The following is a 26,039-nucleotide window of genomic DNA, read 5'->3' as shown; positions in this document are numbered from 1 at the left end:
AAAATGAGAACATCAAGAATGGTGACTACAATTTGATTAAAAGCATTATATACGTAAAGATTTTATTGGTTTCCTATTACTGCTGAGTAATGACAAATTACCATAAATTCTGTGACTTAAAACAACACAAATTTATTATCTTACAGGTTAATCCTAAAATCAAGATGTCAGCAATGTTATGTGCCTTCTGGTGGCTGTAAGGGATAATCCATTTCTTTGCCTTTTGCAGCTATGGGAAGCTGCCTGTGTTCTTTGGCTCATTTCCTTCCTCCATCTTTAAAGGCAGGACTGTGGTATCTCCATATTTCTCTGTCTCTGACCCCTGCTTCCACCATCACATCTCCCTCTCTGCCTCTAATACTTCAGCCTCCCTCCTATATGGACCATTGTGACTACACTGTGCTCATCCAGATAACCCAGAGTAGTCTTCCCACTTTAAGATTCTTAATTTAGTCACATCGGCAAAATCCCCTTTGCCATATAATGTTACATTGTCACAGGTTCTGAGGATTAGGACATGGACATCTTTATGGGCCCATTATTCTGTCCACAATAATGATACTCAACACAAAGAGAAGGAGGAAAAACCTTCACTGAGACATCAACTCCTTCCTCTGAAAACTGACAATTAAAGGAAAAGAATAGGAGTGCCTGGGTGATTCAGTCAGTTAAGCGTCCAACTTCTGCTCAGGTCATGACCTCATGGTTCATGGGTTTGAACCCTGCATCGGGCTCTGTGCTGACAGCTCAAAGCCTGGAGCCTGCTTTGGATTCTGTGTCTCCCTCTCTCGCTGCTCCTCCCCTGCTCATGCTCTGTCTCTCTCTGCCTCAAAAATAAAAATAAACATTAAAAAATTACAAAATAAAAAATAAAGGGAAAGAATAAATTATCATTTTTGCAACTATTTCAGAGTAACCAAATATCTCTAGTTGATGAAGTAACTTCTTCATTACAGAATAATTCCATCTAATAAATGGAAAGAAATGATAGAATTAGAAAAATCACCATTTTGCAACCTCTAATGTAATCCTTATTTCAGACAATAGACAAAAATGGATGAAATCATTAGTTGGAAGATTGATGGGAATTTCACAGTGGTGAGAATACAGTTATCACCAGCTGAACCTATTGACTAGAGAGTCACTAAAATCAAGACAATTGGACATCATGTGCCTGATGCAAAGCCATGTGTGGTGTTAATACCAAAGAAATGGAAACCTAAGTGCAATCAAATGTTTAGAACTAATTTCCAGCCAGCAGGAAATATGAAAAAGAACAAATTAAACTACATTATGAATAAGAGATAAATTCAAAATGTGGGGTTTGCTGCAGTACAAACTGACTGACTTTTTTAAACAAGCCAGCAATGTGAAAAAGAAAGAAGAAAAGTAAAGGTGAGATGCTCCATCCTGAAGAGATATAACAGACAACAATCAAGGGCAATGTACAAAATCTGTTTCGATGGTATAAAAAGGCTGTCCTATAACTGGGGGATACGATAATTGGAAAAACTTGAATACAGACTGGGTATTAGATACTATCAAGTAATAATAATTTTGAATGTGTGATAATTAATGGCCACAAGTCTAGCTAAAATAATATCTTGGTCCCTCTTTTTAGAGATGTGTAATAAAGAATGTAAGGGTGAAATGACATTGACTCTGTTTTCAAATACTTTAGCAAAAGAAAATAATAAAGTCAAACTATACAAATCAACCTGGGAAAATTGTCCATGACATATTGTTAAATATAAAAAAAAAAATACAAGTTACTGGGGGAAGATTGTGGAGTAGGAGAATCCTAGGCTCACCTCATTCCATGGATACCCCTAGATAACACCCACATCAGTGTGGGGAAAAAAAAAAAACAGAAAATGACCTAATGACTGGCAGAATAGTTTCTCTACAGTTAGTCATAGAGAAGATGCCACATCAAGAATGATAGGAGGGGTAGAGACATGGTCAGGAACGAAACTGACCCAAAAGACTGATCTCAGAAGGGAGGGACACTGATGATATGCAGAAGAAAGAGAAGCAGACCCAACACCAGGTACCCCAGGCATGGGGGACCTGCACTGGGAAGACAAATCCCCATAATATTTGTCTTTGAAAACTAGAAGAACTTAACCTTGCAAATTTTTTTAAATCTGTGGGGCTTAACACTAGGAACTTTAAAAATCACCAGGCGTGGCTCTGGGAAAGCCACAAGGCACTAAGAAACTGAGGCTATGCCCTTAAAGAATAGCATAACAAACAACCCCACCAAGATACAGCATAGAAGCAGCAGTTTGAGAGGCACCTGGGGTATACAGGAGGGATATTTATTTAATGGTCTCAGAGCACATGCAGGAGGGGCAGGGGTCTTTGCAGGACTTCTTCAAGAACAAAGGAGTTGGCTGGTGCCATTTCTCTCTCCTCGCTTCCAGCCTAGATACCCAGACACCTGCAGGAACCGGCCCAAACACTTATCACTTAGCTTGCTAACAGCACACCCAACCCCATGTTCTCCCTGGCAGGAATCCATCCAAAGCCAGTGCCATAAGCATCTCATTGTGCAAGCAACCCCATCAGTGGCCAGCACCATTCTGAAGGGACTCCTGCCCTGGAGAGAGGGGCAGATAACCACAAACACCAGTTTGACTACAGCCCCAGTAATGGGCTGGGGGAAGATATCTGATATGACTGCTGGCTCTGCTCACCAACAAAAACCTCACAGGGGGCAACACAAAAAGACAGCATAGTAGCTCAGGGTCACTGCAACCCCAACAGACAGACTGGGAGTAGACATCTTATCTAACTGCAAGCCCCACCAACCAACTAGAGCCTTTCAGAGGACAACACTGGGAGAGCACCCTGTACTTCAGTGCAATACAGTTCTGGCAAACAATCTGAGAACAGGCATCTGGTCTGACCTGACTCAAGCCCAAAGTGGCCCCAGACTGACCACTTACCAGCACAGGGGACCAAACCCTGTTCACAACAGGCAAAGAAGGTCATAACAGATGACTGGACTGAAGGCAAAGATGGCTCAACCATAACAGTAGGGTGCATGCAACACTCTTAAAAGACATCCCTGAAGCACCTGGTTCTAGTGCACAGGGGTCACTGCACTCAAGGGCACTAGAGGATCTCTTCTTCATAAGGCCGCTACTTTAGAGATTAGGAGACATAACTGACTCTTCTAACACATAGAAACAAAAAAAACACAGAGAGTTAGACAAAATGAGGAAACAGAGGAATATGTAACAAATGAAAGAATAAGACAAAAATCACAACAAAATTGTTAAACAAAATGCAGATAAGTAGTATGGTAGAAAGAGAATTCAAAATAATGGTCATAAAGATGCTCCCTGGACTTGAGAAAAAAGTATTGGATGTGAGTGAGACCCTTAACAAAGAAATAGAAAATATTAAAAAGAGCCAATGAGAGATGAAGAAACTAAAAATTGAAATTAAAAATACATCAGATGGAATAAATAGAACACTAGAGGAAGCAGGCGAATGGATCTGAAAGAGTAATGGAAAGCAACCAAATGGAACAGGAAAAAGAAAAAAAATAGAAACTGAGAATAGCATAAGGGAACTCAGCAACACAAGCAAGCATAATAACATTTGCTTTATAGGGATCCCAGAAGGAGAAGAGAGAGAAAAGAAGGCAGAAAATTTATTTAAAAAGTAATATCTGAAAATTTCCCAAATCTGAGGAAGGAAACAGAAATCCAGCTCTTGAAGGCACAGAGATCCCCCAACATTTCAACCCAACTAAGTCCATATAAAGAGAAATAATTAAAGTGGCAAAAAGTAGTGATAAAAAGAGAATTTTAAAAGCAGAAAAAGAAAAGACAACAGTTATATACAAGGGAAACCCCATAAGTCCATCAGCTGATTTTTCAACAGAAACTTTGCAAGTCAGAAGGAAGTCACATGATATATTCAAGGTTCTGGAAAAATAAAATCTACAACTAGGAGTACTCTATCCAGCAAAGCTACCACTCAGAGTAGGAGAGATTGCATATCTCAGATGAACAAAAGTTAAAGGAATTCTAAACCAGACATAGAAGAAATGTTAAAGGGGATTCTTTTTTTTTTTTAATGTTTACTTTTATTTTTGAGAGACAGAGTGCAAGGAGGGAAGGAGAAGAGAGAGAGGGAGACACAGAATCAGACGCAGGCTCCAAGCTCTGAGCTGTCAGCATGGAGCCCGATGCGGGGCATGAACCCATGAACCATGAGATCATGACCTGAGCCGAAGTTGGACGTTCAACTGACTGAGCCACCCAGGCGCCCCAAGGGGATTCTTTGAGTTGAAAGGAAAAACCATAATCAGGACGAAAAAAAATTAAGAAAGGAAACAAATTCAGAGGTACATATAAACATAACAAAAAAAGTAGGTTAGAGGTGACTGGGTGGCTCCAACTCTTGATTTGGGCTCAGGTCATGATCTCACAGTTCATGAGATTGAGCCCGGCATCAGGCTTGGCACTGACAGCATGGAGCTTGCTTTGGATTCTCTCTCCTTCTCTCTCTGCCCCTCCCCCCACTCACATGTGCACTCGCTCTCTCTCTTTCAAAATAAATAAATAAACTTAAAAAAAGACTTTGTCTAAAACATAAAAGTAGTAGATAAATCACTTACAAAACCAATACAGAGGTCAAAGTATAAAAGCAGTAAAATCAAGTATACCTATAAAAATCAGTCAAGCGAGTCACAAAATAAAAGGATGTAAAGTATAATGTCATATACCTAAAACATAAGGCGGGGGAGGGGAGTAAAAATTTAGGCCCTTAGAATGAATTCAAACTTAAGCGACCATCAACTTAACACAGACCATCAACTTAACATAAATATGCACAAGATTTAAAAAAAATTTTTTAACGTTTTATTTATTTTTGAGACAGAGAGACAGAGCATGAACAGGGGAGGGGCAGAGAGACAGGGAGACACAGAGTCTGAAACAGGCTCCACGCTCTGAGCTGTCAGCACAGAGCCCGACGCGAGGCTCGAACTCACGGATGGTGAGCCTGGGCCGAAGTCAGACGCTTAACCGACCGAGCCACACAGGCGCCCCTATATGCACAAAATTTTATATATAAGCCTAATGGTAACCACAAATCAAAAACCTGTAATAGAGATACCAAAAATAAAGAGAAAAGAATCTAAGCACATCACTAAAGAAAGTCATCAAAACACAAGATAAGAGAGCAAGAGAAGAAATGAACAGTGAACTACAAAAACAACTGTAAAACAAGCAACAAAATGGCAATAAGTACATCCCTATCAATTATTTTGAATGTAAAGGGACTAAATGTCCCAATGAGAAGACATGGGGTGATTGAATGAATAAAAAAAAGCAAGACCCATCTATATGCTAGCTACATGACATTCACTTCAGACCCAAAGACACATGCAGATTGAAAGTGAAGGGATGGAAAAGCACTTATCATGCAAAAGGAAGTGAAAAGAAAGCCGAGGTAATAATACCTACATCAGACAAAATAAACTTTAAAACAAAGACTGTAACAAGAGACAAAGAAGGATACTACATAATCATAAAGGGAACAATCCAACAAAATACAACAATTGTAATTATTTATGTACTCAAGATGGGAGCACCCAAATACATAAAGCAATGATTAACCAAAGAAGAGAAGAAATTAATAATAATACAATACTATTAGGGGACTTTAACACCCCACTTACATCAATGGTAGATCATCCAAACAAAATCAACAAGGAAACAGTGGCTTTGAATGACATATATGGATATATGGATCTACCATATATCCAGAACATTCCCTCCTAAAACATCAAAATACATATTCTTTTCAAGTGCACATGGAATATTCTCCAGATCACATGTTAGGCTACAAAACACGTCTCAACAAATTCAAAAAGGTTGAATCATAGCAAGCATCTTTTCTGACCAGAATACTATGAAACTAGAATCAACCACAAGAAAAAATCTGGAAAGAGCATAAATACATGGAAGTTAAATAACATGATCCTAAACAATGAATGGTTCAACCAAGAAATCAAAGAGGAAATCAAAAAATACATGGAGAGAAATGAAAATGAAAACACAATGATCCAAAATCTTTGGGATGCAGCAAAAGCTGTTTTAAGAGGGTAGATTATAGGAACAATGGCATACCCTAACAAGCAGGAAAAATCTCAAAGAAACAATCTAACCTTACACCTATAGGATCTAGAAAAATAAAAACAAAGCCCAAAACAAGTAGAAAATAGGAAATAATAAAGATTAGAGCAGAAATAAATAAAATACAGACTAAAAAAATAAAATAAAATAAAATAAAACAAATCAATGAAACCAGGAGCTGATTCTTTGAAAAGATAACAAAACTGATAAACCTTTAGCAAGACTCATCAAAAAGAGAGAGGACTCGGGGCGCCTGGGTGGCTCAGTCGGTTAAGCGTCCAACTTCGGCTCAGGTCATGATCTCGCGGTTTGTGAGTTCAAGCCCCGCGTCAGGCTCTGTGCTGATGGCTCAGACCCTGGAGCCTGTTTCAGATTCTGTGTCTCCCTCTCACTCTGACCCTCCCCCGTTCATGCTCTGTCTCTGTCTCAAAAATAAATAAACGTTAAAAAAAAAAAAAGAGAGAGGACTCGAATAAATACAATCAGAAATAGAAGAAGTAACAACCAATACCACAGAAAATACAAAGTATTATAAAAGATTACTATGAAAAATTACATGCCAACAAATTGGACAACTTAGAAGAAATTGATAAATTCCTAGAAACATATAACCTCCCAAAACTGGATCAGGAAGAACTAGAAAATTTGAACTGACCGATTACCAGCAATGGAACTGAATCAGCAATCGAAAACTCCCAACAAACAAAAGTCCAGGAACAGATGGTTTCACAGATGAGTTCTACCAAACATTTAAAGAAGATTTAATATGTATTCTTCTCAAACTGTTCCAAATAATAGAAGAGGAAAGAAGGTTTCCAAATTCATTCTATGAGGCCAGGATTATCCTGATACCAAAACCAGATAAAGACACTACAAACAAACAAACAAAAAACTGCATGGTGGGGCTCTCAGGTAGCTCAGTTGGTTAAGCATCTGACTTTAGCTCAGGTCATGATGTGTGGTTTGTGAGTTTGAGCCCCACGTTGGGCTCTGTGCTGACAGCTCAAAGCCTGGAGCCTGCTTCAGATTCTGTTGTCTCCCTCTCTCTCTGCCCCTCCCCCACTCACACTCTGTCTCCCTCTCTCAAAAATAAACATTTAAAAAAAATTTTTTTAAACTGCAGGGCAATATTTCTAATGAACATAGACATAAAAATCTTCAACAAAAAAATTAGGAAATGGAATATAAAAATAAGTTTAAAAAATGATTTACCATAATCAAGTGGAATTTATTCCAGGGATGCAATGGTGGCTCAATATTTGCATATCAATCCAAGTGATACATCACATCAATAAGAGAAAAGATTAAAAACCACATGATCATTTCAATAGATGCAGAAAAAGCATTTGACAAAGAACAATATCCATTCACGATAAAAACTCTCAACAAAGTAGGTTTAGAGGGAACATACCTCAACATAATAAAGGCCATATATAAAACAAACTACAGCTACCATTATATTCAATGCGGAAAAACTGAGAGCTTTTCCTCTAAGATCAGAAACTGGACAAGAATGTCCATTCTCACCACTTTTATTCATCATAGTACTGGAAGTCCTAGCCATAGTAATCAGACAACAAAAAGAAATAAAAGGCATTCAAATTGGTAAGGAAGAAGAAAAACATTCACTATTTGCATATGACATAATACTATATATAGAACACCCTCAACACTCCACCAAAAAACTACCAGAACTGATCAATGAATTCAGTAAGGTTTCAGGACATAAAATGAACATATAGAAATCTGCTGCATTTCTATACATTAATTATGAAGCAGCAGAAAGAGAGATTAGGAAAACAATCCCATTTACAATTGTACCCAAAATAATAAGGTATCTAGAAATAAATTTAACCAAGGAGGTAAAAGACCTGTACTCAGAAAACTATAAAATATTAATGAAAGAAATTGAAGACACCACAAACAAATGGAACAATATTCCATGCTTATAGATTGAAAAACAAATATTGTTAAAATGGCCATACTACCCAAAGCAATCTACAAATTCAATGTAATCGCTTTCAAAACACCAACAAAATTTTTTACAGAACTAGAACAAACAATCCTAAAATCTGTAGGGGACCATTAAAGACCCTGAATAGCCAAAGCAATCTTGAAAAAGAAGAACAAAACTGGAAGTATCACAATTCCAGGTCTCAAGATATACTACAAAACTCTAGTCATCAAAACAGTATGGTACTGGCACAAAAATAGACACCTAGATCAGTGGAACATTATAAAGAGCCCAAAAATAAACGCACGCATATATGGTCAATTAATCTATGACACAGGAGACAAGAATACGCAGTGGGAAAAAGACAGTCCCTTCAGCAAATGGTGTTGGGAAAACTGGACAGCAACATGCAAAAGAATGAAACTGGACTACTTTCTTATACCATACACAAAAGTGGACTCAAAATGGATAAATACCCAAATGTGATTCCTAGAAGGAAACATAGGCAGTAATCTCTGTGACATAATCCATAGACATGTTTTTCTAGAAATGTCTCCTCTGGCAAGGGAAACAAAAACAAAAATAAACTACTGGAAACAGCAAAGGAAACCATCAATGAAACAAAAAGACAACCCATGGAATGGGAGAAGATATTTGCAAGTGATATATCTGATAAGGGGTTAATATCCAAAATATATAAAGAATTTATACAACTCAACACCAAAAAAAAAAAAGTCCAATTTAAAAATGGGCATAAGACATGAACAGAAATTTCTCAAAGAAGACATACAGATGGCCAATAAGCACATGAAAGGATGCTCAACATCACTCATCATCAGGGAAATAAAAAGGACACTCCTAGGCTAGCTGTTTACCATCTTTAGGAACTGGCTAACCCTCAGAAGGGCAGTCCCTCCAAGGTCAGCAAGGCTTCAAGACATCAAACCATCAGAACATAGAAAATAAAAGACATGGTTAACACACCCACAACAGGAGCAATGTCAACCTCCTCACTGACTTATGTTGCTCCTTTAGGACAGCAACAGTTCATACTCATGCTTTCAAGGTGAGGCTTTGGCAGGCAATCCACAGTACATAATGTCACTTCCTTCCCTCGGTGGGTTAGGGCTCAGACGGCAAACAGAGTATTTGGATGCAGTGATCACCTGCAACCCTCTATAACTGGAGGACTGGAAATCCAAACCTCCTCTACCTCTGCCACTTCTTCCTTTTGGAGCCCAAGTAGTCTCAGGAAACTAGGTGTGACAGACCGCCCTATGCCAATTCTAGTCCAACTCAAGGGAAGCTCTTGTCCCAGGAAGGTTTGCTGTTTCCAAGAATTCCAGTGCCCCATGGCATTCCTTTATTTCCTTATTACAGTCTCCCAAAATGTGCTCTGACACACGGAAGAGTATAGGTTAAGGTGAATTCCTCTCTTTGTGGAGTTCTAAGATTCCCTCATCTGATCACTGACTCAGGCTATTAATAAAATGTCCCCACTCTGCTTTCCAGTGGCCTATAAAGCTCTGTTGGGACTTCTAGGTGTTCGGAGAGCTCCTTTTCCAGCTGCCAGAGACTTGGTTGGCCGTACAGTCAAGTGCTTTTTGAGGAAGTGCATCCCTGGCCTACAAGGTTGACATTTATTTTTCCCTCTTTCCTTTGCCTGGCCAGCTTCACTAACTAGAATTACATTGAACCACAGGCTGAGTATAGATGGAGAATTTCGTGCTCCACATTGATCTGAGTAAGACCGATGTTTGTTTTCCTAATCTAGAGTCTCCCAGCCAAAGACCTCTGCACGAAAATCAGTGCAGCTTTTAACCCATCTACTTGCTGCATACTCAAGAAGGTGACATGTACTAACCCAGCTCTCGACTCACCCTGATCACAGATACATTTTGTCACCAATACTTAAAGACTGTTCACTTTGAGAACAGAAGTGACCACAAAAGCTAGACATCCTGACATCCCAACAGTCTCTGACATTTCTCACACTCTGACACCTGCCATCCTAGAAACATCCTCATTACACTTGCTAACCAGGGTCCAAAAGGAAACTTTCACTATGCTGGAGAAGAACATCCAGAAAAAAGCCTTAGCATTCAATAATCATTTCCTTTTAAGAAACCATCAACTATGACAGCTTCTTCTTACAGTAAAAAAGGCACCACTGCCAATTCTCACTCATTCCACAAATGACTAGCCACAGAAAACCCTCTGCCCCTGATATTAAACAATCCTTCCTCTTTTGAAATGTTTTAAAATTGCTCATTTGGGGGTGCCTAGGTGGCTCGGTGTGTTGAGCGTCTGACTTCAGCTCAGGTCATAGTCTCATAGTTCGTGAGTCCGAGCCCCATATTGGGCTCACTGCCATTGGCACAGAGCTTGCTTTGGACCCTCTGTCCCCCTCTCTCTGCTCCTTCCCCGTTTGCACTCTCTCTCTCTCTCTCTCAAAAATAAACATTTTAAAATTATTAAACATTTAAACATTTAAAAATATTAAACATTTAAAAATATTAAACATTTTAAATAAATAAAAAATAAATAAAATTGTTCACTTGTTACCTTGCAGCCAACCAAGGACTGCCCAATGGACCCAAAGAATTACAATCACAATTAGTAAGTATTCTCTGATTCTAAAACCTCACCTCAGAAGGCCTACAGGACACTCAAAATTTTCTCTCTTTATGACACAAAAATTACTTTCCTTTCTAACATTTTTTAACTCCTGCCAAAACAAAAGTAGACAGTATGTGGGTTTCCTTGCCACAAGTTTATGAATAAACAGCCTTTATTAATTTTGTCTTGGACTTTGTTTTGTCTTGACACTTAATTTATAAGAACCATAGTTTTCTCAGAGATGCATCACAGGCTTGAAACTTCCCTAAGATGACACCATAATTGCTCAGATGTCTTATAGAGACAACGTGAAGGGCTTAAGAGCCTAATGTAAGTTTAAATTGGATGCTCATTTTTTTTTTATCTTATAGTGTAAACAGGGGAGAGGGATAGAGAGAAGTGTGTGTGTGTGCAAAAGGGAGAGAGAGAGAATCTTACTATATTGAGGCCCCAGTATCATCTGAGACAGTGGGCTTGGGTTGGACAGCTGGGACCTTATAGTTAGCTAACAAAGACACTGAGCAAATTTTTCTTCCCAATATTCAAATTTGGAGGAAATTTTTTTTCCCAAATAAAGCCTATTTGCTTTCATCTCTGCTTGCAAACTGCCAGTTCTTGCCTGAGCTCATCCCATATTTATAATACTTTATGAAAAGCAGCAAGGAATGGCCAAGACTCTGAGTCTAGGCAACATCTTCCCCTAGGGCAACCGGCTCCATGAACTCATGATCTGACTTCTGAATTATCACGGAGAGTGGCAGAGGGGCTTCACCGAATGATTTCCTACGGTATGGGAAGACTCACCTGTTTCCAATTTTCTAAAAACAATCCATTCTTCACCATCCATGGCTCAACTGTTAAGCCAATGTCATATATCTTCGATTTTTGTTACAACAACACTCTACTTCCAGTATTAATTTCTATATGAGGGAAAGAATAGGCTGACATAAACTTTTAATGCAGTTTTTTTTTTATGTTTATTTATATTTGAGAGAGACAGAGCGTGCGCCAAGGAGGGACGGAGAGATGGAGACAGAATCTGAAGCAGGCTCCAGGCTCTGAGCTGTCAGCACACAGCCCAACACGGGGCTTGAACTCATGAGCAATGAGATCACGAGTGAGCTGAAGTTGGACGCTCAATGAACCGAACCATCCAGGCGCCCCTAATGAAGTGTCTTAAAGATAATAGTCTGGCCATTCATGTGGTATGGCAGCCTTTCTCCCTCAGGACATTTAGGGTCCCAGATTCATTTTATTTTGTGCTTAGCCATATGCTATTGCAGAAGTAAGCAAGCTTCTTCTGTAAAGGACAAAATAGCAAATATTTTAGGCTTTGCAGGCCATACCGTCTCCATTGCAACTATTCAACCCTGCTGCAAAAGCAACCACAGACAGTAAGTTTTAAAAAATGAACGTGGTTCTTTTCCAATAAAACTTATTTATGGACACTGAAATTTGAATTTCATATAATTCTCACATGTCATGAAATATTATTCTTCTTTTGAGTTTTTTCAACCATTTAAAATGTAAAAATAAGTCAAAAACAAGGCCAGACTTGTCCTATGGGCTGTGGTATGCTGATCCCTGTGTGAGAAGGTTGTCCTCATCTGCATGGTTGAAACTGAGTCACAGGCATGTCTATGACCCAGCTCACATGGTATGAAAAGAGGGAGTCTGGAGCAAGAAATTTTGTTTTAAGCAAATTTTGTTTTAATACCTTTTTGTCCACCTTCCACTGGGAAGAACTTAGTCACATAGCCTCACCTCATGGCAAAGGAAGCTGGAAAATAGAGTTTAAACTGGCTGGTCACATGCCCCAGAAGAAGGGGAGAGCATACAACAAATAGCTTTCTGTTACACAACCCCAAGACTAGTTTCTAAGAACCTCATTAGGGGTCAGTAGCCTGATGTACTTCATATAAAGTTGTCTAAGCCACTACTTTAATTCTGCAGCTCCCTGTGTCTAATTTTGCCTTAATGTCTCTTTCACACAGCTGCATGAGATGAAATGCTCTCCAGTTCTCTGTATCATTCTTCTAATGATCTATGTCCATCTAGAGAGAAACTAGAGAAATATTCTTGGCTCGCGTCTAAAGTATACTGTATACATGATGCGGTGTTAATCTATGAAGACTGACAAATTTTGGGGGTCCTCGATGAGCTCTCACATATAATAATTATAATGATATAGTAGTTATAACTACATAATAGTTACATAACAGTTAGGGACTCATGTGTGTGCCAGGCCAGTAAACTGCTTTAGAATCTCAAGTACAGCTGGATTTTTTTTCTATGGCACTATCCATTAGTGACACTTGTCCCCTCCCCAACCTTTCGGCTTATAAATATCCTGGGATATTAAAACGGATATACAACCATCGAGAAGTGTCACGCTGGCCCCTCAGTAGCTGAGATAGTGGTGCAGATGGAGCAAAATCCTCTAAGGCTCCGACCAGAATATCCATTGCTGATGTCCTGAGTTCAAGTAATGGGAAGTTGCCAGAACTCACAAACATTACCCACTAACTGACAAGAGCCAGCACAAGTGAGCGGGATTGATGTCAATCTATCACTTCCAGAAGCTGGATAGAATGTAAAGAGGTTAAGATCTGATTTTATGGAAAGGTCATAAACGAGATGAAATTTTTCAATTGGTAACGGAACTACAGACAAAAACTTCACTGGGGATGGATGGGATCCTGACGGAAAGAAACTGAAGGAGCTAAAGGTGATGGGATTACATTTAGGAAGCAGATTTCTTTTCTACCTCCACTGACTTCAAACAGACTCTGTGGAATCCTCGTCCTCTGCCCCTTCACAGTATCTGGAGCAGATCCCAAAAGATTTTGGTCATTTTCAGCTTTGAGAACAGCTTTAAGATCACTGTCAGGGTGCCACTACGCAGGAGAGTTTGAAGACAGGGAAGAAGGAAAAGGGAAACAAAGTCAGTATTTCTCAGCCTGACCCGGGATTGTGCTGCTCCATTTCCCTTTCATTCCATTCGGTCAAGTGCTTCACACAAACACTAATGTCAGCTGGTAGTTTGGAAGAGAAGTTCATCTCTACAAATAAATATGGTACTGTCTCTTCTCTTCTCACTCTCTGCTACTATTCTATTACTTGCCCAAACTACTAAAAACTAATGTAAATCCTGTTCTACATTCTCCCCCAACCCATTCAATATACTTGTGGCTACAAAGTCCACCATTCTGTACTCTGGTATCCTGATATGTGTAAAAATAATAGAAGTGTCATTCCTTCTAAACTCACAATAGTACCACCCAAATCTAACCTCCTCCTATGATCCCTCAGTGCAGACGTACCTCATTATACTGCAGTTCACTTTATTGCACTTCACAGATAATACGTTTTTTACAAGTTGAAGGTCTTTGGCAATTCTGCATCAAACAAGTCTGTTGGCATCATTTTCCCAACAGCATTTGCTTACTTCATGTCTCTGTGTCACATTTTGGTAATTCTTACCATATTTCAAACTTTTTCATTATTATTATAGTTGTTATGGTGATCTGTGATCATGTATCTCTGATGTTACTATTGTAATTGTTTTGGGGTGCTACGAACTGCACCCATATAAGACAGCAAACTTAGTCAATAAATGTTATATGTTCTGGCTGACCCACTGACCAGCTGACATCCATCTCTTTCCCTGTCAAACCTCCCTATTCCCTGAGACATAACAATATTGAAATTAGACTGGGGCGCCTGGGTGGCTCAGTCGGTTGGGCGTCCAACTTCAGCTCAGGTCACGATCTCGCGGTCCGTGAGTTCGAGCCCCGCGTCGGGCTCTGGGCTGATGGCTCAGAGCCTGGAGCCTGCTTCCGGTTCTGTGTCTCCCTCTCTCTCTGCCCCTCCCCCGTTCATGCTCTGTCTCTCTCTGTCTCAAAAATAAATAAACTTAATGAAAAAAAAATATTAAAAAAAAAAAAAAGAAATTAGACCAATTAATAACCCTGCAATGGCCTTTAAGTGTTCAAGTGAAAGGAAGAGTCACATGTCTCTCATTTTAGATCAAAAACTAGAAATGATTAAGCTCAGTGAGGAAGGCATGTCAAAAGCTGAGATAAGCTGAAATCTAGGCCTCTTGTGCCAAACAGCAGAGTTTTGAATGCAAAGGAAAAGTTCTGGAAGGAAATTAAAAGTGTTACTCTAGTGAACACACACGTAAGAAGTCAAAACAACCTTATTGCTGATGTGGAGAAAATTTGAGTGGTCTGGATATAAGATCAAATTAGCCATAATATTCCTTTAAGCCAAAGCCTGATCCAGAGCAAGGCCCTAACTCTCTTCAATTCTGTAAAGGCTGAGAGAGGTGAGGAAGCTGCAGAAGAAAAGGTGGAAGCCAGCAGAGGTTGGTCCATGAGGTTGCAGGAAAGAAGCTATCTCCATAATAGAAAAGGGCAAGGTGAAAGAGGGAATCCACTCCTAGTGAAGAAACTGTGATAATTGTTGAAATGACTACAAAGGATTGAGAATATTATGTAAGCTTAGTCGATAAAACAGCAGCAGGGTTTGAGTGGATTGACTCCAATTCTGAAAGAAATTCTGCCGTGGGTAAAAAGCTACACAACAGCATCACGTGCTAAAGAGAAATCCTCATGAAAGAAAGAGTCAATCAATGCAGAAGACTTCGTTTTTGTCTTATTTTAAGAAATTGCCACAGCCGGGGCGCCTGGGTGGCGCAGTCGGTTAAGCCTCCGACTTCAGCCAGGTCACGATCTCGCGGTCCGTGAGTTCGAGCCCCGCGTCAGGCTCTGGGCTGATGGCTCGGAGCCTGGAGCCTGTTTCCGATTCTGTGTCTCCCTCTCTCTCTGCCCCTCCCCCGTTCATGCTCTGTCTCTCTCTGTCCCAAAAATAAATAAAAAACGTTGAAAAAAAAAATTTAAAAAAAAAAAAAAGAAATTGCCACAGCCACCCCAACTTCACCAACCACCATGCTGATCAATCAACAGCCATCAACATCGGGGCAAGACCCTCCACCAGCAAAGAGATTATGACTCGCCAAAAGCTCAGATGATGGTTAGCATGTTTTAGCAATAAATTATTTAATTAAGGGACGTACATTGCTTTACATATACATATATTATTATACAAAAATGCCATTGCACACTTTGTAAACTACAGTACATTGTAAGCATAACTTTTTATATGCACTGGAAAACCAAAAAATTCATTTGAGTTGCTCTGTTGTGGTATTTACTTTATTACAGTGGTCTGGAACCAAACCCACAATATCTCTAAATAGTACCACTGTCCACCCAGCTCTGCCACCAGAAACCCAGAAATGATTTTTGTCACTTCCTTCTCCCTTGAATCCATTTCCAATCCATCAAGTACTGTCAATTTTGTTTCCCAATTTGTCCATTTCTCTTGGTTTCCACCATCATAACCAGGTCTCAGCCAAAATACTCCACTCTCATCTGGATTAATATAGTAATCTCCTAATCGATCTCCCTTCATCCAATTTTGCCTCTTCTAATCCAGCATGTTGAAGACAAAATGAACCTAACGTGCTTCCCTTCCGACAACACGTCTATCCTTACCTCTATATTCCCATTTGAACTCTTCCGTGTTTTCAATTACTGTTGGGGTAAGAACTGAAACCTTGACTAGAGCCTACAAAAACCAGTATGATTTGACCTCTGCCTACTTAGTTTCATCTCTTTCCATTCAACTCTTCAATTTCTAGCCTCCTTTCACTTCCTTGAATATACCATGTTTTGTTATCTAGGAAATCTTTGCATGTTCTGTTTCTGCTACTGGGAATACTCTCTCCCTTTATCCACTCTACATTTGCCTACTTCTCCCTGGCCTTTAGATCTCAATGGAAACATTGCTTCCTCAGAAGACTGTCTCCCTTCAACCCAGAGACTACATCATTGCACCATTACACACTATCACAGCACTGTGTGCCTTTCTTCTCAGCCCTCCCCAGTGCCTATTAAAGCACCTGATATAGGAAATGTCAAACAAATATTTTTCAAATCAACCCTTGCTCTGGGGGCTTCAACTTGCCAAAAAGAATAATATCCTGCTTCTTATTTTGAATCTTGTTTCAACTGCCACCTGCATACTTCTTTTTGAAAAAAAAAAAAGTCAACAGACCAAAAATTTCTATTTCTTTTGAGTTTATGCCCATGAGTAGTTCTAATAGTTGGGTAGGCAAGATAGTATTATACGCCCCTCTTTACTACAGATTTTAAGCCCAGAATGCCCACCAATAAACTTGACTGTCTAAAACAAACCTCTCTTGGGGCGCCTGGGTGGCTCAGTCAGTTAAGCATCTGACTTTGGCTCAGGTCACGGATCTCACGGTTTGTGAGTTCAAGCTCCGCATTGAGCTCTGTGCTGACAGCTTGGAGCCTGGAGCCTACTTCCAATTCTGTGTCTCCTTTCCTCTCTGCCCCTCCCCTGCTCATACTCCGTCAATCTCTCTTTCTCTCTCAAAAATAAACATTTAAAAAAATTTAAAACAAACCTCTCTCATATCATGGTTAGATTCTGTGGTAAATATGTTGAATAAGGGAAAAATGTGTCTTTTAAAATTAGCCATAATAAAATGCTTTATATATGTACTTTGCTCACTTTGTAGTTTTCACATTTTTCTATCATTATTTGTTGACTTACAGTACCTGCTGAATATACACATACGTATGCTTACTCATCAGTAATAGGAACTTTGTGTTATTTGTCTTAGTAAACTCAGCCCAAGTTTGCACATGGTAAACATTTAGTAATTCTTTTTAATATAATGGATTTAGTCCCCTCAGTTTTCTGAGAAATCCTTGAGATAAATCTTTTTCTTTTCTTTTTCTTTTATGAAAAGAGAGAGCAAGCAGGGAAGGGAGCAGAGGGAGAAGGAGAGAGAGAAAAAGAGAGGGAGAGAATCTTAAGCAGGCTCCATGCTCAGTGGGGAGCCCAACACAGGGCTCAATTCCATGGCCCTGGAATCACGACCTGAATCAAAATCAAGAGTCAGACACTCAACTGACTGAGCCACCCAGGTGCCCTGAGATCAATCCTTTCTAAGTAGGATTTCTCAGAATATTCTGAGTTGTCCCTTTTATCATTAATATTGCTTATTATCATTAATATTTCTAATTTAATATTGCTGACAAGAATGAAAACAGCTGATAATTATTAGGCACTTATATGTCAGATGCTGCAAAGCAATTTATATGCATTTAACACTGATAATAATCCCATGAGGAGCACCTGGGTGGCTCAGTTGGTTAAGCATACGACTTGGGCTCAGGTCATGATCTCATGGTCCAATGAGTTCCAGCCACGAAATGGGCTCTGCGCTGACAGTTCAGAGCCTGGATCCTGCTTTGGATTCTGGTCTCCCTCTCTCTGCCCCTCCCCCGCTCATGTTCTCTCCCTCCCTCTCTCTCTCTCTCTCTCTCTCTCCACCCCCCTCAAGAATAAATAAACATTAAAAAAAAAAACTAACACTGATAAGAATCCTATGAGATGGGTAACATCTTAATGCAATTTACAATCTAGGTGACTTAGAAAAAAAGAGGTTAAGTAATTTGCCCAAGGACACACAGAGTGTAAGTGGTAAAGTCTAATAGTCCCTTGGCCATATTCACTGAACTATATTACCTCCCATCCTTTTAAAAAGGCTGCAGCCATAGGCTTCTATTTTGGATATAAATAAGTATGATCCTATTGGACCCAAACCTCCTGAAGACAACAAATATAAGTTCTGCACAAAATGCAAAAGGGAAGGAAGGAAGGAAGGTCAGAGGAAAGGAGAGGAAAGGAAAGAAGAGAAATGGAAACAAAGAAAACCTGGAGTCTCCAGAGTAAACAAAAGCCTGCAGAATCTGGAGGGAATCTATACTTGCAGTAAGAGATTCCTATTTTTACAACTTCCAGCACAAGAACAGGCCAAAATGAACACCTCATGGGGCAGCTAGCTCCAGGGAGAAAACTGCAGTCTCTCTGGTCTAAAGAACAAAAGGACAGAGTTCAGAGCAACCACAGGAACTGAAAAGTGAAGGGCAAAATCCCAGAAAAGAGAGCTTGAGAGACGGCATCCCAAATTCTGTGTATAAGTCTGTGTATTCTCTGCCCAAGTCCCTGACTGATCCTTGAACCACGCAGCATGCACATACAGAAAATATCTCAGAGCAGCCCAGCTAAAGATAAAAGAGCTGAACTGAGTTTTTAACTGCTGCCCAAGAGATAGAAATTATACTCTGATGTGAACCAATTTAATTGCCTGCTGAAACAAAAAAACCTCAACACTTTCAGAGGACTATACCAGAATTCAGAGTCTTTACAGCATAACAGTCACATGCCAAGATAAATTTGAAAGTATTCAGTTTATTAAGGACCAGACAAATGTGACTTCATCTCAGGAAAAAAGACAAAGGAAATTAACTCTGAGATGACCCAGACATTTCAATTAGCAGACAAGGATTTGAGAGCAACTATTGTAACAATGATAAACCAACTACTAATGCTTTCTTTGGCCTTAGAATGTTCCAGGAAAACATGTTTACAATGATGAAAAATATAGTTGATTTCAACAGAAAAATAGAAACTTTTTAAGGGACCAAATGGGAATTATAAAACTGAAAAACACAATATCTGAAATTAAAAAGGCAGCTTTGCAGGTACAACTTTCTTCCTCCGAAGAGTTCTTTCTCTTTTTATATAAAATAATCTTTTGTTTAGTCTCTCTGATAACTAACCTTACCTATCTAACTACTTGGTTCCTCCTGTCTTGAGTGTTCAGGGCCTGATTCTAGTATTTATGACGGGTATAATCTCTATGACTTGATTCCTGACTTAATTTTATTCCACTACCCTAATTAATACTTTTGTCTAATTTGACCTAACCCTGCATCACATCTGCAGTAGTTTTAAAACATGTCCATGGGGCACCTGACTGGCTCAGTTGGTAGATCATGTGACTCTTGATCTTGGGGTTGTAAGTTCGAGCCCCATGTTGGGTGTAGAGATTATTTAAAAGTAAAATCTTTTTTAAAAAGTCCAAATTTCATGACATTCCTTCCTCCAAAAAGTGGGCCTTGACTCCCCTCCCCTCGAGAGTGGACTGGACTTAAAGAATCATTTCTAATAAAAAGAATATGTCAAAAGTGGCAGTGTGATTTCCAAGATAAGGTCATAGAAGGCACTGAAGCCTCTTCCTTTCTTTCTTGGGTCATTCAACCTGAGGGAAGCCACATCATTAAGGCATTCAAGCAACTCTATGGAGAGGTACACGTGGAAAGCAACTCAGTTCTACCAATAGCCAGCAAGAGGTCTTCTGCCAATAGTCATGTGTTATGGGTTAAATTGTGTCCCTCTCCTCCAAAAGATAAGTTGGAGTCTTAACCCCCAGTACCTAAAAATCTGACCTTATCTGTAGATAACTCTATAGAGTTTTTACAGAGGTAATCAAGTTACAACAAAGTCATTAAAGGTAGACTAAATCCAGTATGACTGGTGTCCTTATGAAAAAGGGAAATGTGGACACAGAGACATGCACACAGGGAGAATGCCAAGTGGAAATGAAATCAGAGATCAGGACGAAGCAGGTACAAGCCACAGAAGATCAAAGACTGCCAGCAAACCACCAAAACCTAGGAGAGAGGCATGGAATAGATTCTCCCTCACAGCTGTCTGAAAGAACCACTCTGCCAACACTTTGATCTTGCACTTCTAGCCCCCAAGACCAGAGACAACACAATTCGGTTGCTCTAAATCACCCAGGTTGTGGCACTTTGTTACAACAGCAGCCCCAGGAAACTAACACATCATGTGAATGAACCACTTTAGAAGCAGATTATCTAGTCCTAGGGACAAGCTTTCAGATTACTGCAGCCTTAACCATTGATCTTTACCTCCGCTTCCTGAGACAACCCTAGTCAGAACTGAGACAGCCAAGTCGACACTGAATTCCTGACCCACAGAAATTATAAGATAACTGTTTGACGTTTTAACTACTGTTATGGACTAAATTGTGTCCTTCATCCTATATTCATATGTTAAAGCCCTAACCCCAAAGTGACTGTATTTGGAGACAGAGCCTTTACAGAGGTAATTAAGGTTCAATGAGATTGTTAGGATGGCACCCTAATCCAATATGACTGTTGTCCTTGTAAGAAGAGGAAGAAATACAAGGGATGGCCACACACAAAGAAAAGGCCACGTGAAGACACAGTCAGAAGGCCGCCATCTGCAAGCCATGGAGAGGGGCCTCAAGAGAAACCAAACCTGCTGACATCTTGACCCAGACTTCTTGCCTCCAGAACTAGAGAAGACAATTTCCTGTTGTTTAAGCCACTTGATCTGTGGTATTTTGTTATGGCAGCCCCAGAAGAATAATGCAGCTGCTAAAATTTGGGGATAACTTGTCCCACAAGAAGAGTTTACAAGATACTTTCCCACACCAGCCCCCTAAACACACACATTTTCCATCTCCATTCACCACCCAAAATGGTCCCAACAGTCTAGCCCCAAAGTACACAAATTAGAAATGTCAGCAATATTTTTTTGAACAGATTTGATGTTCTGAAACTCCATTCTCTCACAGATTGTGGAAAAGGCCCGGTGATAAATCCATCAAGTGACAAGCAATTCTCACCTTTAAGTGAAAATAGTAAAGGATGACAATTAGCCTGTGCATGACCCTGTTCGATTTTAGACTACGACCATGACCAAGATCATAATAGAACTTTGAGAAGAAAAGAAGCTTATAATCCTAACCCAATGGAGAACTTCGGTCCATTGGAAATAACCACTACCTTCTCTCCGCTTCTCTTAGCAGCTTGGTCCTCTGCTGTGGATGTTGAATTATATGAAACTGTTAACCCCTCAACCAACAAACACTTGCTCTTCCAGACCAGTGACTTGTCTCCATTAGATTTTTTAATTTATTACAGTTCCTAGCACAGAGCAAGCACTCAATAATGTTTACAGAATGACTGGATCCAGAACTGCCCCCCCCCCCCCCTTTAATTCTACTGGAGGCAGTCCTATGCCAAGACTGTAAAAAGGCAGCACTGAGCTGTGAACCTTGCTCATTCATCTTATCCCCTCAGGAGAACTCCTTCTGCTGCAGCTCCTGACAAATTCAAAGTCTGGTCTGTTTGATTTCTCTGGCAATTTTTAGCTTCTTATTGGCAGGTAACCTCTCTCGAATTTAACTCTTGCCTGTCCCTTTACCATCACAGTGACCATTTTCTGCCTCACATTTTCTGAACACAACCCTAAGGGCCCGTGCATTCCATTAGCCCTCCTCGTGGGCCAATTCTCAGCCTTCATACCTGGCCTAAATCTTTACCCCACTTATAATCAATCAGCACCCTTAACCATCCTACCTATTCAACTCCAGGGCTGAAAACCTGAATCTTACGACTTGATGGCTTTAAGTCTCTTTAGTTTGGGTTCCTGGAATTGTGTTCTACTGACTGGTAAGGGGGGAGGAGGGATTAGTTCTGCATTATTTTTAATGCGTATATAATAAATATTATAAGAGCCACAGACGTGTGCATGAATGTGGTTGCAAAAGCTAATCTTTTCAGTGTTTCCTTGGCCCCAAACTCCAAACTCCTTTCACCCTTTCCTACTATCAAAGGGAAGTTTAGGTTTGTATTAAGTGTCAGAGGTGACCACACTTATTGGAGGCAAAAAAGAAGCTGGAGTATCCAGTAATATCAATATTTTTAGTTATATTTCATAATTAACCCTGACCTATACCTTTAGATGTATTTAGAGGTTCTTGAGCTAATTTGTGGAAACATTCAGGGGAAACTCTTTTTAAAATACACCATCTCAAGGAAGATCTTTAATGCATTCATGAATGAACTAAGGACACAATTTGCCTTAAAAAGTTCCCAAGCAGTTTCTCCAGCCAAAAACATTTGGAGGCTGAGTACTTAAGTAAAAACACTGTAACTATTCATAATAACAGCTAATATTTGGGACGCATGGGTGGCTCAGTTGGCTAAACAGCGTGGTCTTGATTTGGGCTCTGGTCATGATCTCACCGTTCAGGAGATCAAGCCCCTCACAAGTCTCTGCTGTGACAGTGCATCCCCCCAAAAACACAGCTAACATTTATTGAGTGTTTTTACAATATGCAGGCTAATGTGCTCATGTGCTTAATAGGGATGCTCGCATTTAATCCTGCCAACCGCCCCATGACAAAACTTAAGCACAAATGAGTAACTTGTCTAAAGATACCCAGCTGGTAAATCATCAAGTGGGATTTAAACCACTTTAAGTTTCTGAATCCAGAACTCCACTGCCTCTTGGGTTTCTAACAGCTTTACTAATAACATTCCCTTCTGGTATTTAGCTGTTGGCATAAAGTATTTCACTGGGTTATCTCATCCTTTTGTTGCCAGGACCTGGATAAGGATAGAAGTGTCTCTTGGACCAATTTATTCACGTCTAGAAGTGAGCCCTTTGACAGTGTGTCAACACTTATCCAGGAAGTACTCAATGTTTACTGAATGAATGAAGCCAGTTTGGAATTTGTTAAAAATAAATGACTCTTTTATAGCCATTTAAGAATTTAAAAAAGAGGGGCAGCCTCAAAATCGTCTCTCATTAAGTGCTCACATGGAAAACTGTGCATTCCATTTTGGTGATTCGGGAAGGTGAAATCACAGAGATAACTGGGGGTGGAGCGGGGCAGTGGAAGGTGGGGAGGATTATTCTGTAAGGAAAGAGGACAGAGAGCTAGACCCAAAGATATAAATCTAAATCCTAAATCTAAACTAAGTCCATAATGAATGGTCAGAAAATCCAAGGGGAGGAAAGACTCCAAACTTCGAGGAGACCCTCGAAATATGTTTCAACATTCCATCCTCACTCTCAAATGTTCACATCTGAAAGTTACGTTGGAAATCACCTGGGTCGCCTTGGTGACTTCCCGAGATGGTGCCGATACTTATATAATGAAAGGTCAGTATGAAACGCAACAGCGTCCAGGGGCATGAAACGCGCCAGCTGCTCTGCCAGAGAAGGCCAGCCAGGTAACCACCAGCGCAGAAATGTGGGATGCGTACCAGGCCCAACGCAGTTTAGGAAGCCCGCTGCAATGGATCAAAGCAGCCACCAGATGGTACTCCAGGCTTAGGATCGGGGTGGACTTCCGGCCCTCCCCACCTCCCCCTTCACCCCCACCAGCCCCTCAGCAAGCTCCCAGGAGGGCGTCCAGGCCAACCCCGCCGCTGTCTTGCGGCGACTCCCAGCTACGAGGTCAAGAGTCGGGTTCCCTTTGAATGGACTCAGGCACTGGCACAGGGGTGCAAGTGCCTCGCGGCAGGCCGTTACCCCGCCCGCCCCGCGCAGAGGGCGCTGACCCCAGGCGGGCCGGCGCGCGCGGCTGGCGGCCATAGGCTGCAGCGCTGGGCGGGAGGGGGCGAGGCAGGCCGGGGCTAGGTGGGACCTGCCCCGGCCCCCGCGGTGGGCGGCCGGAGCGCGTGGGGTCCGGGCCCGGGACAGGCAGCGGAGCCTGGATTGCGGTGCGCTGGGCCAGTCTGCCACCCGGCCCAGGCCCGTTAGGGACCCAGACGCTGAGCGCAGTCCCCAGCCGGGGAGTTTCAGCGGCGGGGGGACGACCCAGGTGGCGTTTCCGGAGTTGGGAGGCACTACCTGACGCGGCTATTTTGTTTTTCTAGTTTTCAGCTACCGAAGGTTGGATATCGGACATGAATTACTCACGGTTCCTCACGGCCACGAGCGCAGCGAGAAAGCCTTCTGCCATCCGAATCATGAGTGAGTCCTGGGCTGGCGCCTCTGCTCCGGGGCGGGGGGGGGGGGTCTCGCAGAGCCACTAACGGTGGTGCCTAGGGTCCGCGCCAATTGCACTCTTTCATTAAACTGTGAAAGCCTCTGTGAGCCAGGCTCTGCGTGCAAACCTGAAGCAGGCACAGACTTTGTTTTCGGAGAACTCGTGCTGGAACGGAAGGCACCGAATTGGTTATCTCTGCTCCAGTGTAGCAATAGAGAGAGGGGCACAGGTTGTTGTGGGACACGTCCTTGCAAGAGGGAGGGTGTGCTGTCTAGAAAGGCTCTTGCCGGCAACATCAGTAGATGTTGGTTTGGCACAATGTGCAGGTGTGTGCGGAGTTGGGAGGGTCTGGTAAATTGGAGAGAAAGGAGTGAGCCTCGAAGCTGGACAGTCCGGTAGGCGCTAAATGGAGGAGGGTTTTCTGTTATCATGGTCCATTGCTTACCTTCCTGATCCCTCCGCCTTCTTAGTTGGACATCTCCAGTCTTTAGTTCCTCCACCAGTGAGGCCGGTCCAGAAGAAGTTATTTTATGTGCTTATTTTCGACTAGCATTCTGTCACTAGAAATTGTTCAACTTTACAGTTTTATGGACTATAATGCAATACATCGAGCTATCTCTGTTTATGAAAATCTTCACTGAAAGTGTTTCTTCTTCTCTTCCAAATTTATCATAGCTGAGACATTGAGCAGGGCACCGAAATCGGTCATCTCCTTGGCTACTGGATCACCCAACCCCAATACATTCCCTTTTAAGACTGCTGTTATCACCGTAGACAATGGAGAGCCCATCCAGTTTAATGAAGAGATGATGAAGAGAGCACTTCAGTATTCTCAGAGTGCTGGGTAGCTATCAATAGATAACATAATTTTGTTGGTTTATTTTCATGAGTAATATTCCAAGGCCCATTGATAAAGTGGTGTGTCTTTTTTAACTAGGTATTCAACAGGTAGGAAGGTTTGGGGTAGAGTTTCCAAAGAATAATTAAGAGTAACAGATGCATTGAATGCTTAACACCCCCTCCGTGACTGCTCCTTGACTTTAAATGATGGGGAGACTCAGAGAAGGCTTCTAAGAGGAAGTACCATTGGAGATGAAACTGAAAAAAAAGAGAGAGAGAGAGAGAGACAGAGAGGGAGAGCTAGAGGAAGAAACCAGTGGGATAAAGGAGGAAAAGGACGATCCAGGAAGGAGCAATTTTAAGTCTGGGGGTAATTTTGTAATAATTAGATTCCCTTAATAGTTGCAGACACCTATGCAGATACTTAGCCCTCAATGCAGAGGTCTTATTTTCTTAAAACAAAGTTGGAACATACACTTTATGATTTTTCTTAGCTGGTCTTCTTCCAATGATAAAGAGTAATTTATAGAGTGTCTACAAATTATACTTCATTAAATTTTCTTTGTTCTGTGATTAAAAAGGACACTTAAATATAGCACATTATGTAAACATGAATTATGTGTAATAGACACATAGGCTTTTCTTTCCATGATACAAAGAACTTGAGATTGAACTTCCAGGTAGCCTA

General features: G+C 40.9%; 1 protein-coding gene and 1 long non-coding RNA gene across 8 annotated transcripts in view; one reads left to right on the top strand and one right to left on the bottom strand.

Annotated features, from left to right (window-relative positions):
• Nucleotides 1–25,170, bottom strand: part of LOC132691923 (uncharacterized) — a 128,907-nt gene extending 103,737 nt beyond the window's left edge. For 3 of the 4 annotated variants that reach the window (XR_009616090.3, XR_009616089.3, XR_013555098.2), the window contains exon 1: nucleotides 24,442–25,170. This is a non-coding gene — a long non-coding RNA (uncharacterized LOC132691923). The remainder of the gene's footprint in view (nucleotides 1–24,441) is intronic. The other variant, XR_013555099.2, reaches the window with a different exon arrangement.
• AADAT (aminoadipate aminotransferase) overlaps nucleotides 23,885–26,039 on the top strand; it is a 32,483-nt gene continuing 30,328 nt past the window's right edge. Inside the window, exons 1-3 of one of the 4 annotated variants that reach the window (XM_060653786.2) lie at nucleotides 23,885–23,976; nucleotides 24,399–24,495; nucleotides 25,187–25,355. In XM_060653786.2, coding sequence (XP_060509769.1) covers nucleotides 24,429–24,495; nucleotides 25,187–25,355 — 236 coding nt within the window. In that variant the 5' untranslated portion in view covers nucleotides 23,885–23,976; nucleotides 24,399–24,428. Of the gene's footprint in view, nucleotides 23,977–24,039; nucleotides 24,496–25,186; nucleotides 25,356–26,039 lie in introns of those variants that run through there. The other 3 variants (XM_060653788.3, XM_060653787.3, XM_060653789.3) reach the window with 3 other exon arrangements.

The sequence above is a fragment of the Panthera onca genome, chromosome B1 (assembly GCF_046562875.1).
Source record: "Panthera onca isolate mPanOnc1 chromosome B1, mPanOnc1 haplotype 2, whole genome shotgun sequence".
Taxonomy (NCBI): domain Eukaryota; kingdom Metazoa; phylum Chordata; class Mammalia; order Carnivora; family Felidae; genus Panthera; species Panthera onca.
This window is presented reverse-complemented; position numbering and strand designations above follow the sequence as displayed.